We start from the raw sequence: 19,709 nt of genomic DNA on the forward strand, positions 1-19,709 counted from the left end.
CCCTACGGCAGCGTCTGAACTGATAGTGACAGTTCTGTACCATAACCTGAGATACCCTTGGTGAGAAGGGCAAATTTTGACATGAAGGTAAGCCTCCTTGATGTCCCGAGACATCATGTAGTCCCCTTCTTCCAGGTTTGCAATCACTGCTCTGAGTGACTCAATTTTGAATTTGAACCTCTGTATGTAAGTGTTCAAAGATTTTAGATTTTAAAATCGGTCTCACCGAGCCGTCTGGCTTCGGTACCACAATAGTGTGGAATAATACCCCGTTCCCTGTTGCAGGAGGGGTACCTTAATTATCACCTGCTGGGAATACAGCTTGTGAATGGCTTCCAAAACTGCCTCCCTGTCCGCGGGAGACGTCGGTAAAACAGACTTTTGGAAACGGCGAGGGGAATACGTCTCGAATTCCAATTTGTACCCCTGAAATATTACCTGAAGGATCCAGGGGTCTACTTGCGAGTGAGCCCACTGCGCACTGAAATTCACTGAGAACGGGCCCCCACCGTGCCTGAACTTGTAAAGCCCTAGCGTCATACTGAGGGCTTGGCAGAGGCGGAAAAGGGTTTCTGTTCCTGGGAACTGGCTGATCTCTGCAGCCATTTTTCTCTCCCTCTGTCACGAGCAGAAAAGAGGAACCCTTTTGTCCGCTTGCCAACCAGGACTGCGCCTGATAATACGGCGTCTTATTTTGAGAGGCGACCTAGGGTACATCCCCTTTTTTAAGGCAATACTTCCAAATGCCGTTTGGAATCCCTGACCACTTTACTGGTAGAATACAACGCACTTATACTTGATGCCAGTCGGCAAATATTCCGCTGTGCATCATGCATATATAGAAATGCATCTTTTAATTGCTCTATAGGCAATAATATACTGTCCTTATCTAGGATATCAATATTTCCAGTCAGGGAATCCGACCACGCCAACCCAGCACTGCACATCCAGGCTGAGGCGATTGCTGGTCGCAGTATAACACCAGTATGTGTGTAAATACATTTTAGGATACCCTCCTGCTTTTTATCAGCAGGATCCTTAAGGGCGGCCATCTCAAGAGAGGGTAGAGCCCTTGTTCTTACAAGCGTGTGAGCGCCTTATCCCCTGTAGGGGGTGTTTCCCAACGCACCCTAACCTCTGGCGGGAAAAGGTATACTGCCAATAACTTTTTAGAATTATCAATTGTCATCGGGGGGAAACCCACGCATCATCACACACCTCATTTTATTTTTCAGATTCAGGAAAACTACAGGAAGTTTTTCCTCACCAAACATAATACCCCTTTTTTGGTGGTATTCATATTATCAGAAAAGTGTAAACATTTTCCATTGCATCAATCATGCAATGTGTGGCCCTATTGGAAATCACGGTCGTCTCTTCACCGTCGACACAGGAGTCAGTATCCGTGTCGGCGTCTGTATCTGAGGTAACGGGCGCTTTAAAGCCCCTGTATGAGACGTCTGGACATGCACAAGCTGAGTAGCCGGCTGTCTCATGTCAACCACTGTCTTTTATACAAAGCTGACACTGTCACGCAATTTCAACAGTACATCCACTCAGGTGTCGACCCCCTAGGGGGTGACAACACTATTACAGACACTCTACTCCGTCTCCACATCATTTTTCTCCTCATACATGTCGACACCAACGTACCGACACACAGCACACACACAGGGAATGCTCTGATAGAGGACAGGACCCACTAGCCCTTTGGGGAGACAGAGGGAGAGTTTGCCAGCACACACCAGAGCGCTATATATATACAGGGATAACCTTATATAAGTGTTTTTCCCTTTATAGCTGCTGTATTGTTTATACTGCGCCTAATTTGTGACCCCCTCTCTTTTTTAACCCCTTTCTGTAGTGTAGTGACTGCAGGGGAGAGCCAGGGAGCTTCCCTCCAACTGAGCTGTGAGGGAAAATGGCGCCAGTGTGCTGAGGAGATAGGCTCCGCCCCTTTCTCGGCGTCCTTATCATCCGTTTTTTTATATGTTTTGGCAGGGGTTAAATGCATCCATATAGCCCAGGAGTTATATGTGATGCATTTATTTTAGCCATATAAGGTTTTAATCGATTTATTGCGTCTCAGGGCGCTGCTCCCCCAGCGCCCTGCACCCTCAGTGACCGGAGTGTGAAGTGTGCTGAGAGCAATGGCGCACAGCTGCGGTGCTGTGCGCTACCTTATCTGAAGACAGGATCGTCTTCTGCCGCCGATTTCACCGGACCTCTTCGCTCTTCTGGCTCTGTAAGGGGGCCGGCGGCGCGGCTCCGGGACCCATCCAGGCTGAACCTGTGATCGTCCCTCTGGAGCTAATGTCCAGTAGCCTAAGAAACCCGATCCACTCTGCACGCAGGGGAGTCCGTTTCTTCTCCCCTTAGTCCCACGATGCAGTGAGCCTGTTGCCAGCAGGTCTCACTGAAAATAATAAACCTAAACTAAAACTTTCACAAAGAGCTCAGGAGAGCCCCTAGTGTGCACCCTTCTCGTCGGGCACAGAAATCTAACTGGGGCTTGGAGGAGGGTCATAGGGGGAGGAGCCAGTGCACACCAGTTAGTCCTAAAGCTTTCTTTAGATGTGCCCAGTCTCCTGCGGAGCCGCTATTCCCCATGGTCCTTACGGAGTCCCAGCATCCACTAGGACGTCAGAGAAAGGATTTTAAATCCCTACCAGTAAATCCTTTTCTCTTAGACCGTAAGGGATATTGGGGAATCTAGTACGATGGGGTACAGACGGGGTCCAAAGGAGCCAGTGCACTTTAAATTTCTTCAAATGGGTGCTGGCTTCTCCCCTCTATGCCCCCTCCCACAGGCAGTTATAGGTAAAAACGTGCCCGAAGGAGAAAAGACATATATGAGAGAAGGAATATGACAACAAAGGATGGTGAGATTTACCTGCACACCACTAACATAAAACAACCAGCAACGGCTGGTAACAACAGCAGCTAAACAGGTAGCTATATAACAAGAACCTGCAGAAAAGTCAACGAACTGAGGCAGGAGCCCAATATCTCTTATGGACTACGAGAAAAGGACTTACCAGTAGATATTAAAATCCTATTTTCTCCCCTCTGGGGCCCCGCCGACAAGACGTTCCTATCAGGGGCCATATATTCAGTCCTTTCGGTCGAAGGCCAGAGTTACCTCCAATGTGGCTAGAGGCACCAGATGTAAGTCTAGAAAACCTGCAATAACCAGTTCTCAGGAACAGTCCACCGGTTCTGCTTCCACAAAGGCCGCAGCATGACTGTGCCCACTCACCCTGAGGGAATCTCGAGGTGGGAGCTCGACTGCGTCACTTCAGCAGCGTCTGGGAGACTTCCTGCAGGATACCTGGGTCAGAGAGCTAATTTCTCAGGGCTACAAGCTGGAGTTCGACAGTGCACCCCCTTCCCCAACGATTTTTCAAATCAAGCTTACCAGCTTTGGATGATATGCAAGTTACGTTGCAACGGGCTATCCGTAAGTTGGTCCAGTCCCACGTCATTGTTCCAGTCCCACTACTGCAACGTGGCAAGGGGTTTTACTCAAACCTGTTTGTCGTGCCAAAAAACTGGACGGTTTGGTCAGGCCCATTTTGAATCTGAAATCCTTGAATCCTTATTTGAGGGTGTTCAAGTTCAAAATGGAAGTTCTGTGAGCAGTGGTTGCGGGCCTGGAAGAACAGGAATTTATTGTCTCCTTGGATATCAAGGATGCCTATCTCCATATTTCGATTTGGCCGCCACTTCAGGTGTACCTGCGGTTTGCCCTGTTCGGACGATCACTTCCAATTCCAGGCTCTGCCCTTCGGCTTGTCTACAGTCCTGAGGGTATTCACAAAGGTGATGGTGGAGATGATGCTTCAATAAGGGTCCAGCGGGTCAATGTGGTCCCTTATCTGGACGATCTTCTGATAAAAGGCAAGACCCAGGGAGCTTTTGTTGCTCCATATCAACCGCACCATCCATCTTCTGTCAGACCATGGGTGGATCCACACCTTACAGACGTCCCACCTGGAGCCAACCCAGAGACTCCTGTTCCTGCGGATGTTGCTGGATACTGTGGCCCAGAAGGTGTTTCTACCAGAGGACAAGGTGAAAACACTTCAGGTCCGCATGGTGCTCCAACTTTCTCAAGTGTCCATCCATCTTTGCATAAGATTGTTGGGAAAGATGGTCGCCTCATACGAGGCGCTCCAGTATGGGAGGTGCCATGCTAGAGCTGTAACTTTGGAGATCCAGGTGTCCAATTCAACCCAAAAAAGCCATTCCCACCGAAAAGGGGAGAATTTCCACACTATGTTTGGATTCCGCGTCCACAATCCACGGACGCAACCACATGGACCTACGCGCCGACACCGCCAAAGCAGAAGTCCAACCATTAATGTTACCCATCTCCTTGAGGGAATCACAGAGGACACGGGTAGTGTCCTGAATGTGCTTCAGGAAGGTTACCATCGTAACTAAATGCGTATCCCCTGAGAGGCCCCCCTGAATTTGAGTGGCCGAAGAATGAATAGCATGGGTCATCCAGCAACATGCAATGACTGGTCTTTGTGATATACCAGCTGCTGTGTATATAGACTTTAGGGTAGTCTCTGTCTTCTTATCCCCATGATCCTTCATGGTAAAGGAGCCCGGGGCAGGCAGCACTGCCTTTTTAGACAAGCGAGAGACTGAGACATCCACCCCAGGGGGCTCCTCCCAAAATTTTCTACCTTCAGGAGCAAATGGGAAAGTGCGCAAAAACTTTTTGTACACTTAGAATTTTTGTCTTGATTTTTCCAGGCCTGTTTGAACAAGTCATCTAACTCTGGAGAATCAGGGAAAGTGACATTAGGCTTGTTTTGTACAAAGAAAAATGACCGCTGTGATGCAGCGTCCTCTAGAGGGAGCATTAATACATCCCTTATAGCCAAAATGAGGGGTTCAATACCCTGAGCAGCATCGGGATCCCCACTAACGGGATCAAGGTCATCCCCATCATCCTGTTTATCATCTTTATCAGATAGTATAGCAGGTAAACCACGCTTCTGAGGCCCTGCATGAGAGGAGGGAGAAGGTTGGGCTGTGCATCTACCCTTGCAGCTAAATCTGCAACAGCTTGTTGTAGTAGCTGAGTTTTCTGCACATTAGCAGTGAGCTGGGAAGACATTTCCGACATCATAGTCTTAAGAGACCCTAACCAGTAGGGCTCTGGACCCTCTCCCCCAGCTCCTTCACTGATTTGTGGCGATTGACTGCATTGTTCACAGGAAAGAGAATCATCAGACTATGGAGAGAATCTAGTGTTTACCCATATTTCACAATAAGCACAATAACATAGACATAAACAGTTATAATGCAAGCCTGCCCTACTGTGAGAGGAGACACAGAGAGAGGGAGGACACCAGCACACCCTGAGCGGCACAGCCCCAGTGAGGCTGTCAGCTCCCTAAAACACAGTAAACATTAACAATTTTAGTCCTAAATAGGATCAGGATAGTGTACACAAGCGGCTCTCCCCCTTTGCTACACCCTGTACCAGATATCCAGCGTGGCGGAGGAGTCAGGAAGCGCTGTGTGTGCTGTATATGGCTGCAGTAAGCAGAGGAAGGTGCCAAAACGCCTCAGGTCCCGCTCTGCCCCCTCCAATGGCGTCGGAGTTACATACAATATATATATATATATATATATATATATATATATATATATATCTTATACTGGCAAAAGTCTCCTTTTTATCTTAAAACATCACACAAGTGCTAGTCAAGCCCTTTTGTGCCAGTTTTACACGGGGGATCTTAGCGGGACACCCCCTAGGAGGGTCCTGTGTGCCGCACTTTGAACCGGGGGACCCCCCTTGCGGGTCCCCCGGTTTGTACTCATCACCAATGTCACCTTCAGGCAGCATTAGGGGTGTGTGGTGTGCTGCGGCTGTGACAGCCAAGGCGCAGTGCCCCGCTGAACAACAACCCCTCAGGACAGTGGTCCTGCAGCGGGGAAGCGGCTCTGCAACTCGTAAGGCCAGTGACCACCCCCTAACTCCCACGGTGCAGGTATGCTGTTGCCCAGACAGTATACCGAAAATAATAAAAGTTTAAAAGAAAATGAAGAAAACTCTCTGGAGCTGCAGACATGTGCATCCTCTCCTGAGGGCACTTTATTCTAAACTGTCTGTAGGAGGGGGCATAGAGGGGAGGAGACAGCACACCCAGTTGAAGAAATTTAAAGTGCACTGGCTCCTTTGGACCACGTCTACACCCCATCGTACTAGATTCCCCAATATCCCTTATGGATGCTAAAGAAAGCAAAGTGGGTTGTGGTTAACATGCCAGCTGTTGGGATCCCGGCGTTCAGGATACTGACGCCGAAATCCCGACAGCAGACAATACGGACAGCCAGAACACCAGCGCAACTGGTCTATTCCCACACGTGAGTGTCCACAACACCCATAGAGTGGAAATAGATCTTGTGGCGAGTGCAGAGAGCCACTGAGCCCACAGCGTGGCAAGTGCAGCAAGCCCGCAAGGGGACTAAGCGCTCGCACCGCTATCGGCATTCTGACGGACAGGATGCCACTGTCAGGATATTGACAGACGGCATCCTGTCCGTCGGCAAATTGTATGTATTCCAGCAAAGCAACCAACAAACAAGTGCAACACCTTTGCAAAAACTTCCTCAACACCTTCACGAACAAAATTAGAATTCTGCTGTAGAAAGAACACCAGAAGTGTGTTCGGTGGTTACATAGTTCGGCTACTTTGAGGAGTCAGAAATCTAAATTGCATTTTGATAAACATTAAGCCAGTGGTTCTCAAACTCAGTCCTCAGGACCTTACACAGTTCATGTTTTTCAGATCCCCTAGCAGGTGCACAGGTGTATTCATTGCACACTGACACATTTTAGAAGATCCATAGGTGTAAGGAGACCTAGAAAACATGAACTGTCTGGGGTCCTGAGGACAGAGTTCAATCACCTTTGCAAAAAGCTGTATAAAGTTAAACAAAAACTAGAAAACATCATTCACATAACTTTATTTACCTTAATATTCTGAGCATCAACATTGGCACCAGCATCTAGGAGCAAGCTAATAACTGTAGTGTTTCCGGCCAGAACAGCCCAATGTAACGCAGTGTTCTTGTGGTATTTATCTCCAAGACTTACAGACACGTTAAAGGTAAGAAGTAACCTAGTTGGATCCACACTATAAAAGCACAGAACATTAAAACAAAAAAACAAAAAAAAACAAAAAACAATTATTTTTCTTATAAGTGAATCCACTGTTCCCAGAAAACTAAAAAAAATTAAAAAAAATATTAATTGGGATATCAGAGGACCCTAAATTATCAAACCATGCCTATTACCATAATGTTTAGAGGTTAGCAACGATCTGTTTAAATTACCTGAATAAGAACAATTTTCATGAGGCTTCGTCAAATAAGTACTATATCTGTCAAGCAGCCCTAAGATCAAAAAAGGCGAGGCACTCTTGTGCTACAATATGTGTAATAATTAAAATCTAAACATACAAAAAAAAAAAAAAAGGAATTTGCTACAGTACCAACATAATGCATCACGGCATTGCAGGTAGCCAATAACAGCAATTTTAAACTGCGTAAGATTCCCTCGAAGTCAGCAATTTTCAACTGGTGTGCAGTGGCGTACACTGGTGTGCTGCAACTAGTGGACAAGTGTGTCATGACACAGTCTGCCTATAAGCCCAGACACGCATGCTTGCTCAGGGAAGGTGGCAAAGGAAAGGCATTGGCTCTGCTCTGGACACCAACGGCCAGGCACAGGCACGCAACCACTCACACACAGATGAAGAAGTCAGAGCCTGACTGAGGAGATCAGACCAGGTGAATGTGGCACTGACCTGGGGTCACTGTGTGATCTAAGGGACACTACAATGTGATAATCACACTTACGTAGAAAACATTTAAGTACCTACCTATGTGTCCTATAAGCTGCCCACATTAATGGAGTCATTCCGTTCTGATCCATCATATCGACATCCTGGAACAGAAATGTTGATTATCAGCGTACAACACAAAAGAAATAAATGATGAGTAAATATGTCCTGCATATATGGTATGGTATAAACACTGTTTTTAGTAATGCCAAAAACACAGAATTTGACTCACTTGGCCTATCTAGTCTGGCACTGCTCCCTCCTCTTCTTTTTTTTTTTTTAAACCATATTTTTACCTTAAACCTTTTTTGATCCGTATTCCTTTGTAAGGCTATCCTTATGTCTATCCCATGCATGTTTAAACTGCTCTACTGTCTTATCCTCAGCCATCTCTGATGGGAGGATATTCCACTTGTCCACTTCTCTTCCTGTGAAGTAATTTTTCCTCAAATCCCCCCCCCCTCTCCTCCTCCAGTCTCAGTGCGTGTCCTTGTGTCGGGTGGTATTCATGTGACCGCCGGTCAGCTGACAGACAGTCACATGACTTCCTCCACCAGCCCGAAGGGTCACTGTCCCGATGGTCGGCATGCCGACCAACAGGGACTATTTCCACTCGTGGGTGTCCACGACACCCATAGAGTGGGAATAGAACCCGTGGCGAGCGCAGCGAGCCCGCAAGGGGCTTGCTGCACTCGCCCCTCCCCGCCGGGATCCCGGCGTCGGTATGCTGCCGGGATCCCGGCGTCGGTAAGCTGACCGGCGGTCAGGAGACCGCCGGTCAGCCGTACTACACCCCTTGTGTCCTATTGCTTCTCTTCATTTGGAGAATGTTTCCCTCGTGGACTTTGTTAAATCCCTTGATATATTTGAAAGTTTCTATCATGTCCCCCCTTTCCCTTTTCTGCTCCAAACTATATATATTGAGATTTTTTTAGCCTTTCTGGGTATGTTTTGTGATGTAGGCCATGCACCATTTTAGGTACCCTTCTTTGTACAGTCTCTAATGTATTAATATCCTTTTGAAGATATGGCCTCCAGAATTGAACACAGTATTCTAGATAACGTTGTACCAATGGCCTACACAGTGGCATTATTACTTCTTTCTTTCTGCTGCGGATTCCTCTCCCTATGCAACCAAGCATCTGACTAGCCTTTGTTAGTTAAAAGGAAAAACTATTTTTTTTTCCATTTACACAAAGCATAAACTGCCCAGTAATAATTGCAACAGAACATTTGCTTAGAAGACCAAGAAAAAATAAATTTAAACCTACAGTATTACAAATGTGACAAATTGGAGATGTGAAAACACCTTACAACAAGTTGATAAAGAAAGCAGGTGGAATTCTGTATAATTGCTATTTCTCATATATTAAAGTATGGCTTCATTTACCACCACACAAGATGAAGTGCACTCTACAAAAGAACAGGTAACTGGTGAATACATTGGTTGTATCTCTCACTGAAGGAATCAAAATGGATTTATTAAGGCATAGTTTCCACTCATCAACATATAGTACTTAAGTTTAAAAAATAAATTTAAAAAAATCTAAAGCTTTTCCTTGATTACAAATGAAAAAGGAAACGCCTGATTGCATACAAATTCACCCACCTTTACTAAGATACCTAAATAAACCTTGTGGAAATCAGATGTCTTCAGAGATCACATAATTAATTGATTGGAGTCTACCTGTATACAATTACATTGTTTAAAAAACGAGATTTATGGTAAGAACTTACCGTTGTTAAAATAAGAATTTACTCACCGGTAATTCTATTTCTCGTAGTCCGTAGTGGATGCTGGGAACTCCGTAAGGACCAAGGGGAATAGCGGGCTCCGAAGGAGGCTGGGCACTCTAGAAAGATTTATGACTACCTGGTGTGCACTGGCTCCTCCCACTATGACCCTCCTCCAAGCCTCAGTTAGGACACTGTGCCCGGACGAGCTGACATAATAAGGAAGGATTTTGAATCCCGGGTAAGACTCTTACCAGCCACACCAATCACACTGTATAACTCGTGATACAATACCCAGTTTAACAGTATGAAAACAACTGAGCCTCTCAACAGATGGCTCAACAATAACCCTTTAGTTAGCAATAACTATTTACAAGTATTGCAGACAATCTGCACTTGGGATGGGCGCCCAGCATCCACTACGGACTACGAGAAATAGAATTACCGGTGAGTAAATTCTTATTTTCTCTGACGTCCTAGTGGATGCTGGGAACTCCGTAAGGACCATGGGGATTATACTAAAGCTCCCAAACGGGCGGGAGAGTGCGGATGACTCTGCAGCACCGAATGAGAGAACTCCAGGTCCTCCTCAGCCAGGGTATCAAATTTGTAGAATTTTGCAAACGTGTTTGCCCCTGACCAAGTAGCTGCTCGGCAAAGTTGTAAAGCCGAGACCCCTCGGGCAGCCGCCCAAGATGAGCCCACCTTCCTTGTGGAATGGGCATTTACAGATTTTGGCTGTGGCAGGCCTGCCACAGAATGTGCAAGCTGAATTGTACTACAAATCCAGCGAGCAATAGTCTGCTTAGAAGCAGGAGCACCCAGCTTGTTGGGTGCATACAGGATAAACAGCGAATCAGATTTTCTGACTCCAGCCGTCCTGGAAACATATATTTTCAGGGCCCTGACAACGTCTAGCAACTTGGAGTCCTCCAAATCCCTAGTAGCCGCAGGCACCACAATAGGCTGGTTCAGGTGAAACGCTGACACCACCTTAGGGAGAAACTGGGGACGAGTCCTCAATTCTGCCCTATCCATATGGAAAATCAGATAAGGGCTTTTACATGATAAAGCCGCCAATTCTAACACTCGCCTGGCTGAAGCCAAGGCCAATAACATGGCCACTTTCCACGTGAGATATTTTAGATCCACGGTTTTTAGTGGCTCAAACCAATGTGATTTTAAGAAACTCAACACCACGTTGAGATCCCAAGGTGCCACAGGAGGCACAAACGGGGGCTGAATATGCAGCACTCCTTTCACAAATGTCTGAACTTCAGGTACTGAAGCTAGTTCTTTTTGAAAGAAAATCGACAGAGCCGAGATCTGTACTTTAATGGAGCCTAGTTTTAGGCCCATATTCACTCCTGCTTGCAGGAAATGCAGAAATCGACCTAGTTGAAATTCCTCTGTTGGGGCCTTTTTGGCCTCGCACCATGCAACATATTTCCGCCATATGCGGTGATAATGCTTTGCCGTAACATCTTTCCTGGCTTTAATAAGCGTAGGAATGACTTCTTCCGGAATACCCTTTTCCTTCAGGATCCGGCGTTCAACCGCCATGCCGTCAAACGCAGCCGCGGTAAGTCTTGGAACAGACAGGGCCCCTGCTGTAGCAGGTCCTGTCTGAGCGGCAGAGGCCACGGGTCCTCTGAGATCATCTCTTGAAGTTCCGGGTACCACGCTAGTCTTGGCCAATCCGGAACCACGAGAATTGTGTTTACTCCTCGCTTTCTTATTATTCTCAATACCTTTGGTATGAGAGGCAGAGTAGGGAACACATAAACCGACTGGTACACCCACGGTGTCACTAGAGCGTCCACAGCTATCGCCTGAGGGTCCCTTGACCTGGCGCAATATCTTTTTAACTTTTTGTTGAGGCGGGACGCCATCATGTCCACCTGTGGTTTTTCCCAACGGTTTACCAGCATCTGGAAGACTTCTGGATGAAGTCCCCACTCTCCCGGGTGGAGGTCGTGTCTGCTGAGGAAGTCTGCTTCCCAGTTGTCCACTCCCGGAATGAACACTGCTGACAGTGCTAGTACATGATTCTCCGCCCATCTGAGAATTCTTGTGGCTTCTGCCATTGCCATCCTGCTTCTTGTGCCTCCCTGTCGATTTACATGGGCGACTGCCGTGATGTTGTCTGACTGGATCAGCACCGGCTGGTGTAGGAGCAGGGATTTTGCTTGACTTAGGGCATTGTAAATGGCCCTTAGTTCCAGAATATTTATGTGAAGGGAAGTCTCCTGACTCGACCATAGTCCTTGGAAGTTTCTTCCCCGTGTGACTGCCCCCCAGCCTCGAAGGCTGGCATCCGTGGTCACCAGGACCCAGTCCTGTATGCCGAACCTGCGGCCCTCCAGAAGATGGGCACTCTGCAGCCACCACAGTAGAGACACCCTGGTTCTTGGAGACAGGGTTATTAAGCGATGCATCTGAAGATGCGATCCGGACCATTTGTCCAATAGATCCCACTGAAAGATTCTGGCATGGTGAGATAGTGCTACTCCCACCAACAACTGTTCCTTGGACGTCGCCTTTATTAGGAGATCGTCCAAGTACGGGATAATTAAAACTCCCTTTCTTCGAAGGAGTATCATCATTTCCGCCATAACCTTGGTAAATACCCTCGGTGCCGTGGACAGTCCAAACGGCAGCGTCTGGAATTGGTAATGGCAATCCTGTACCACAAATCTGAGGTACTCCTGGTGAGGATGGTAAATGGGGACATGCAAGTAAGCATCCTTGATGTCCAGGGATACCATGTAATCCCCATCGTCCAGGGTTGCAATAACCGCCCTGAGCGATTCCATCTTGAACTTGAATTTTTTTATGTATGTGTTCAAGGATTTCAAATTTAAAATGGGTCTCACCGAACCGTCCGGTTTCGGCACCACAAATAGTGTGGAATAGTAACCCCGGCCTTGTTGAAGTAGGGGTACCTTGATTATCACCTGCTGGGAATACAGCTTGTGAATTGCCGCTAGCACCGCCTCCCTGTCTGAGGGAGCAATCGGCAAGGCAGATTTTAGGAACCGGTGGGGTGGAGACGCCTCGAATTCCAGTTTGTACCCCTGAGATACTATTTGAAGGATCCAGGGATCCACCTGTGAGCGAGCCCACTGATCGCTGAAATTCTTGAGGCGGCCCCCCACCGTACCTGGCTCCGCCTGTGGAGCCCCACCGTCATGCGGCGGACTTGGAAGAAGAAGCGGGGGAGGACTTTTGCTCCTGGGAACCTGCTGTTTGTTGCAGCCTTTTTTCCCCTACCTCTGCCTCTGGACAGAAAATACCCGCCTTTTCCACGCTTGTTTTTCTGGGTCCGAAAGGACTGAACCTGATAAAACGGCGCCTTCTTAGGCTGTGAGGGGACATGGGGTAAAAATGCTGACTTCCCAGACGTTGCTGTGGAAACTAGGTCCGAGAGACCATCCCCAAATAATTCCTCACCCATATAAGGCAAAACTTCCATGTGCCTTTTAGAATCTGCATCTCCTGTCCACTGGCGAGTCCATAAGCCTCTCCTAGCAGAAATGGACAATGCACTTACTTTAGATGCCAGCCGGCAGATTTCCCTCTGTGCATCTCTCATATATAAGACTGAGTCTTTGATATGGTCTATGGTTAGCAGGATCGTGTCTCTGTCTAGTGTGTCAATATTTTTTGACAGTTTATCTGACCACGCGGCGGCAGCACTGCACATCCATGCTGACGCAATAGCTGGTCTAAGTATAATGCCTGAGTGTGTATATACAGACTTCAGGATCGCCTCCTGCTTTCTATCAGCAGGTTCCTTGAGGGCGGCCGTATCCGGAGACGGTAGTGCCACCTTTTTAGACAAACGTGTGAGCGCTTTATCCACCCTAGGAGGTGTTTCCCAACGTGACCTATCCTCTGGCGGGAAAGGGAACGCCATTAGTACCTTCTTAGGAATTACCAATTTTTTATCAGGGAAAGCCCACGCTTCTTCACACACTTCATTTAATTCATCTGATGGGGGAAAAACTACGGGTAGTTTTTTCTCCCCAAACATAATACCCCTTTTAGTGGTACCTGTAGTTATATCAGAAATGTGTAACACCTCTTTCATTGCCTCAATCATGCAGTGAATGGCCTTAGTGGGCATCAGGTTAGACTCATCGTCGTCGACACTGGTGTCAGTATCAGTGTCGACATCTGGGTCTGCGGTCTGAGGTAGCGGGCGTTTCAGAGCCCCGGATGACCTTTGAGACGCCTGGACAGGCACGAGCTGAGAAGTCGGCTGTCCCACATTTGGCATGTCGTCAAATTTCTTATGTAAGGAGTCTATACGTGCACTCATTTCTTTCCATAAGCCCATCCACTCAGGTGTCTGCCCCGCAGGGGGTGACATCCCTTCTAAAGGCATCTGCTCCGTCTCCACATCATTATCCTCATCAAACATGTCGACACAGCCGTACCGACACACCGCACACACACAGGGAATGCTACAACAGAGGACAGGACCCACAAAAGCCCTTTGGGGGGACAGAGTGAGAGTATGCCAGCACACACCAGAGCGCTATATAATGCAGGGACTAACTGAGTTATGTCCCCTATAGCTGCTTTTTCTATATAAATGTATACTGCGCCTAAATTTAGTGCCCCCCCTCTCTTTTTTACCCTTTTCTGTAGTGTAGACTGCAGGGGAGAGCCAGGGAGCTTCCTTCCAGCGGAGCCGAGAGGGAAAAATGGCGCCAGTGTGCTGCAGGAGATAGCTCCGCCCCTTTTCTGCAGACTATTCTCCCGCTTTTTCCTATATTCTGGCAGGGGTATTTTCCACATATATAGCCTCTGGGGCTATATATTGTGGTATTTTTGCCAGCCAAGGTGTTATTATTATTGCTTCTCAGGGCGCCCCCCAGCGCCCTGCACCCTCAGTGACCGGAGTGTGAAGTGTGTGTGAGGAGCAATGGCGCACAGCTGCAGTGCTGTGCGCTACCTTGGTGAAGACTGATGTCTTCTGCCGCCGATTTTCCGGACCTCTTCTTGCTTCTGGCTCTGTAAGGGGGACGGCGGCGCGGCTCCGGGACCGAACACCAAGGCTGGGCCTGCGGTCGATCACTCTGGAGCTAATGGTGTCCAGTAGCCTAAGAAGCCCAAGCTGGCTGCAAGCAGGCAGGTTCGCTTCTTCTCCCCTTAGTCCCTCGCTGCAGTGAGCCTGTTGCCAGCAGGTCTCACTGAAAATAAAAAACCTAATTTCTATACTTTCTTTCTAAAGGCTCAGGAGAGCCCCTAGTGTGCATCCAACCTCGGCCGGGCACAAAATCTAACTGAGGCTTGGAGGAGGGTCATAGTGGGAGGAGCCAGTGCACACCAGGTAGTCATAAATCTTTCTAGAGTGCCCAGCCTCCTTCGGAGCCCGCTATTCCCCTTGGTCCTTACGGAGTTCCCAGCATCCACTAGGACGTCAGAGAAATCTCTTTCTGCGAGGTACGCTGGGCTCCTCAAGGAATAACATCGGGGGTGTAGAGTAGGATCTTGATCCGAGGCACCAACAGGCTCGTATGCGGCCATGCAATCCGGGAGGACAGCGGAGAGTGTGTGACTAACCAGAAGAACACCGGAGCCTCCGCTGTAAGCACCCGGCAACCAGGGCGTGGGAGTATACAGCGCCTCTGGGGGAGTGATGGAACTGCAGCAGGGGATGTCTGACTGACATCCAGACACTGCTGCAGCCCTTGAAGTCTTCAGATTTTCTTTTCTTCTGAAATAGCTTTTTATTTAGGGCTGCAGGAGCAGCCCACCCTGTTGACAGCCTGCTTACTGCAAGGCACCAACTACAAAACTGAGCTCCTGTGCACGGAGGCGGGGTTATAGAGGAGGCAGTGCTGTTAATCTTGGGAACAGTCAAAAGCTTTGAGCCTGTTGGTGCCTCGGATCAAGATCCTACTCTACACCCCTGATGTTATTCCTTGTGGAGTCCAGTGTACCCCGCAGCAGAAAAAGTTTCAATTGTTCTATAAATACACTAGCCTTTGAGAGGCTGCACAGTTGGTTATTGCCTTTTTAAATAATAGCTTCATAATGAAGATCAAAAACATTATAAGCATACTTAAGAAAGGATATTAAAAAAAAAAAAAAAAAAGGAAGGATACGAGTAAAGATCAAATACCTAAAATTCATCAACTACTGTCAAGTCTATTATACTGTATCAAAACTGGAGAATTGCACAGACAATAATCCAAAACAGAGAAATCATGGAAAAAGTGCACTTCTATCAAGTTACATCGTTAAAGTCTTCAACGGTGGTGATGGAAGAAACTGTACATGGTACAATAACCTACGTACTTTACAAATCTACAAGACTGAAAAATGAAAACCATCTTTGAAGAAAACTCCGTTCACTAGTAAGCTTGTGAGAAACACATACAAAGAGAAAGAAAGTTCTATGATCTAATATCGACAAGAGTGAAGTTTCCAGCCTCAATGCTAAAAGCTATACTTAGTGCAAGCCACATAATGCACAATAATCTAAAGAACGCTATCAGTAATACCACTTTTACACCAAAAACCAAGGTCCAGCCCAGGTTTCAGGAAATGGTTCCAACCCGGGTCACACCCATTTACATTAAACCTGGGTTTGCCTTGCCTGTCACTCATAGACACTCCCTTTAGGCGGACCTCTGCATACACAGCCAGATTTTAAGCATAACCTGGGTTGAAAAACCCGTTCCCAGGTCACTCGACCTGGGATCATTTTCAAGAACCCTTTTATGCCAAGCGGTGACCTCGGTAGACCTGGCAATAACCTAGGCTATTGCGGCATTGTAAAATGGGTATAACCTGAAACAGAGATGAGTGAACTTCAAGTTACAGGGATACTTCACCGCTTTAATAATGGAAAACAAGAATGATAGAGAAAATAAAGAAAGAACAAATTTTGGAGGAAAACCTACTGCAGCCGTAAAAGGAATAAGTACGAGGGGTGATTGCTAAGTACCCGTGTTTGAAGACAGATGGCGCCACTGACGTCAAACCTGTATATCATTGTTTAGTGTCATCTGTCAAACGACTGTCAGAATTTCCGATAAATTCATTGTGTACTTTTGTTTTGGTAGCTGTTGGAAGTGAGCAAGTTTGAGTTTTTTCTAACTATGGAGAAAGTGCAGTACCAATCAGTGATTAGATTCTTGTTTTTGGATGGGAAGACGTGTGAGGAAATCAAAGAATAGTTAGAAGCCATTTATGAGGACCATTCACCTTCGCTGACAACCATCAGATATTGGTTCAATGAATTCAAGCGTGGTCGGACATCCGTCCTCGATGAAGAGCGTCCAGATCGCCCAATTGAGGTGACTCCGGATGAAATGGTCAACAAAAGCCATGATAATGTATTGGCAGACTGGCGAGTGAAGATTAGAGAGATTGTTAAGATAGTAGGCATCTCATTTGAACGTGTGCAGAAAATCCTACATGAACATTTGGGCATGACAAAGCTATCGGCAAGATGGGTGCCACGTTTGCTCACTGTGGACAACAAGTGGAATCGAATGACCACTTCAAAGCAGTATTTGGACCTGTTTAAGCGCAATCCGAAGGAGTTTCTGCGCCGTTTCGTGACTGTAGATGAAACATGGATCCATCACTACACGGCAGAAATGAAGGAACAGTCAAAACAATGGACTTCACACGGCGAATGTGCACCAAAGGCAGCGAAGATGGTTCCATCAGCCGGAAAGGTCATGCCCACCATTTTCTGGGATTTGAAAGACATAATCTTCATCGACTATTTGGAAAAAGGGAAGAACGATCACATGGCAGTATTATGCTCAATTATTGGGAAGATTCGTCGAAGCATTGAAGAGAAAACGGCCCCACTTGGCGAGGAAGAAAGCGCTGTTCCACCACGACAATGCTGCGGCACTCTCATCCCACGTTGCCACAGCGAAATTGGTGGAATTGGGCTACGAATTGAGGCCGCATCCACCGTATTCTCCAGATTTGGCCCCCTGCGACTTCTTCCTGTTTCCAAACATGAAAAAATGGCTCGGTGGTAAGAGATTTGCATCGAACGAGGAGGTCATCGCTGAAACTGAAGCCTATTTCGTAGAGTTCGACAAATCTTATTTTTTGGAGGGCTTGAAAAAGGTTAGAATATCGTTGGGCCAAGTGTATCGAGCTAAAAGGGGACTATGTTGAAAAATAAATCAAAATTTTCCCATTGAAATTTTTTTTTCTTGCCTAACACAGGTACTTATCAATCACCCCTCGTATATGCAGTCTGGTCAATGACCAAAGGCATGCAGGAAAAACCACTTTGGAGTGGATTAAATAAAAAAAAATTAAAAAAAGGAAATTGTTCCTTGCCAACAGTTTCCAACCAATGGAATGGAATGAATTGAAGCAATACTGCAGAAAAGGTAGAATGATCTAAATCTGCAGAAGCCAAACTTGTCCAACGAAAACTTACAGCTGCAACAAAAGTACTTCTACTATATATTAATACATAAGATTGTGAATATTTATAAAATCAGTAATTTCATGTTACTATTCGTAAATGATAAAAGAAAAGCAGATTTTTATTTTTTTACATCAGAAAATATTTTAATGTTGATCAATAGAAATAATTCCTGGAAAAATCCATTTTGATTCCATGATATAAGAAACTAACAAAACGCCAAAGCTGTATACACATTTTACAGCCAGTATATGTTAACTTTAGGAACAAACTTTGGGGCATACGTATTAAGAAAGGAGACGGCATAAGCAAGTGATAAACCAATGATAAGTGCAAGGTGATAAAACCACCAGCCAATCAGATCCTAACTGTTCATTTACATATTGGAGCTGATTGGCTGGTGCATTTATCACCTTGCACTCATCACTGGTTTATCACTTCCTTATGTCTTCTCCAGGTTAATACATCTGCCCCAAAAGGTGAAGGAAGCTGGAAAATAGGACTGTTTTACTGTTCAGACTAGCCAATTCCATCATATAAACACAAAACACTTTACCATGGCTAATGATTCCTCTCTATGGGCACACGTTTTGTAATGTTCAGGTTTCAAACAACTACTTAATATTTTTTACTGGACTGCTACCAAAAAGTGATTTGTTAAGCAGGATCCTAGCAATTTATTGTGATTTTAGACATGCAGATGCAGTAAAGAGGGTTTCAGTGAAGTTTTAAACATTCTGCATTATTGAAGTAAACAGAAAGGTTTATCATCAATGTTAATCAATATGGTATAACTGAGGAACAACATTAGCAATCAATTTAGGAAAAGCAAAAAAAAAACAACCCACTATTTATGTTTTATACCAATCATGGCAAAACATGTATTGCATCATCAAGAAAATTGTGAATTTACCAACTTCCACCACAAACTACATTAGAGGAATCATATATTACAGAAAAAAAAAAAAAAAAGTGTTTAGAATTTATCTTAAATCAATGGTACCTGTCCCTTTGCTATGAGATATGCCACAATCGATGTATGCCCAAACTGGGCTGCTAGGTGAATACAACTGCAGCCTTCTCCATCAATGAGTGAGGGGTCAGCGCCATATTTCATGAGCTGTACAACCATAGATAGATGCCCCTGTCTGAAGAGACATAAGATGTATTTTTATTGTATGACACAGACTTCTACATTGGTAAGAAAAGACAGTATAATGGCAAGAAATTATAAACTAAGAAAACAATCACCCCAGATGCAGTGTATTTTTTTTGTTAAGTAGTGTGTTAATATACAGCCGCGGATCCACATATATAGTCGTATTTGCAGGCATTTCCGACAAGGCCTATCCAACGTGTTGTTTTTTTTTTAAAGTCCTGATCAGACTTTTTGATTGGCATGATCGAAAACGGGCTAAACCTGTCGTAAATGCCCAGAAATTGAATAGTGCAGTGTCGGATCCTCTCCGTCAGAGAGGATCTGACACTAATTGAATAGACCACCATGGGAGAAATTCAAACACCCACGATAATCTTCCAGGCAGTAAAACTGGGACTTTACCACAAATTGATTTATTTTCTCATACGTCCTAGAGGATGCTGGGGTCCACTTCATTACCATGGGGTATAGATGGTTCCGCAGGAGCCATGGGCACTTTAAGACTTTTCCAGTGAACTGG

At 46.0% G+C, this 19,709-nt stretch overlaps 1 protein-coding gene across 2 annotated transcripts in view; it reads right to left on the reverse strand.

Moving 5' to 3' along the window:
- The window catches only part of ZDHHC17 (zinc finger DHHC-type palmitoyltransferase 17), a 186,704-nt gene that overhangs the window by 57,232 nt on the left and 109,763 nt on the right, over positions 1-19,709 (reverse strand). For both annotated transcript variants that reach the window (XM_063927414.1, XM_063927413.1), the window contains exons 5-7: positions 19,034-19,178; positions 7,914-7,978; positions 7,004-7,166 (exon numbers count right to left, since the gene is read on the reverse strand). In XM_063927414.1, coding sequence (XP_063783484.1) covers positions 7,004-7,166; positions 7,914-7,978; positions 19,034-19,178 — 373 coding nt within the window. The remainder of the gene's footprint in view (positions 1-7,003; positions 7,167-7,913; positions 7,979-19,033; positions 19,179-19,709) is intronic.

Source organism: Pseudophryne corroboree, chromosome 6 (assembly GCF_028390025.1).
Source record: "Pseudophryne corroboree isolate aPseCor3 chromosome 6, aPseCor3.hap2, whole genome shotgun sequence".
Taxonomy (NCBI): domain Eukaryota; kingdom Metazoa; phylum Chordata; class Amphibia; order Anura; family Myobatrachidae; genus Pseudophryne; species Pseudophryne corroboree.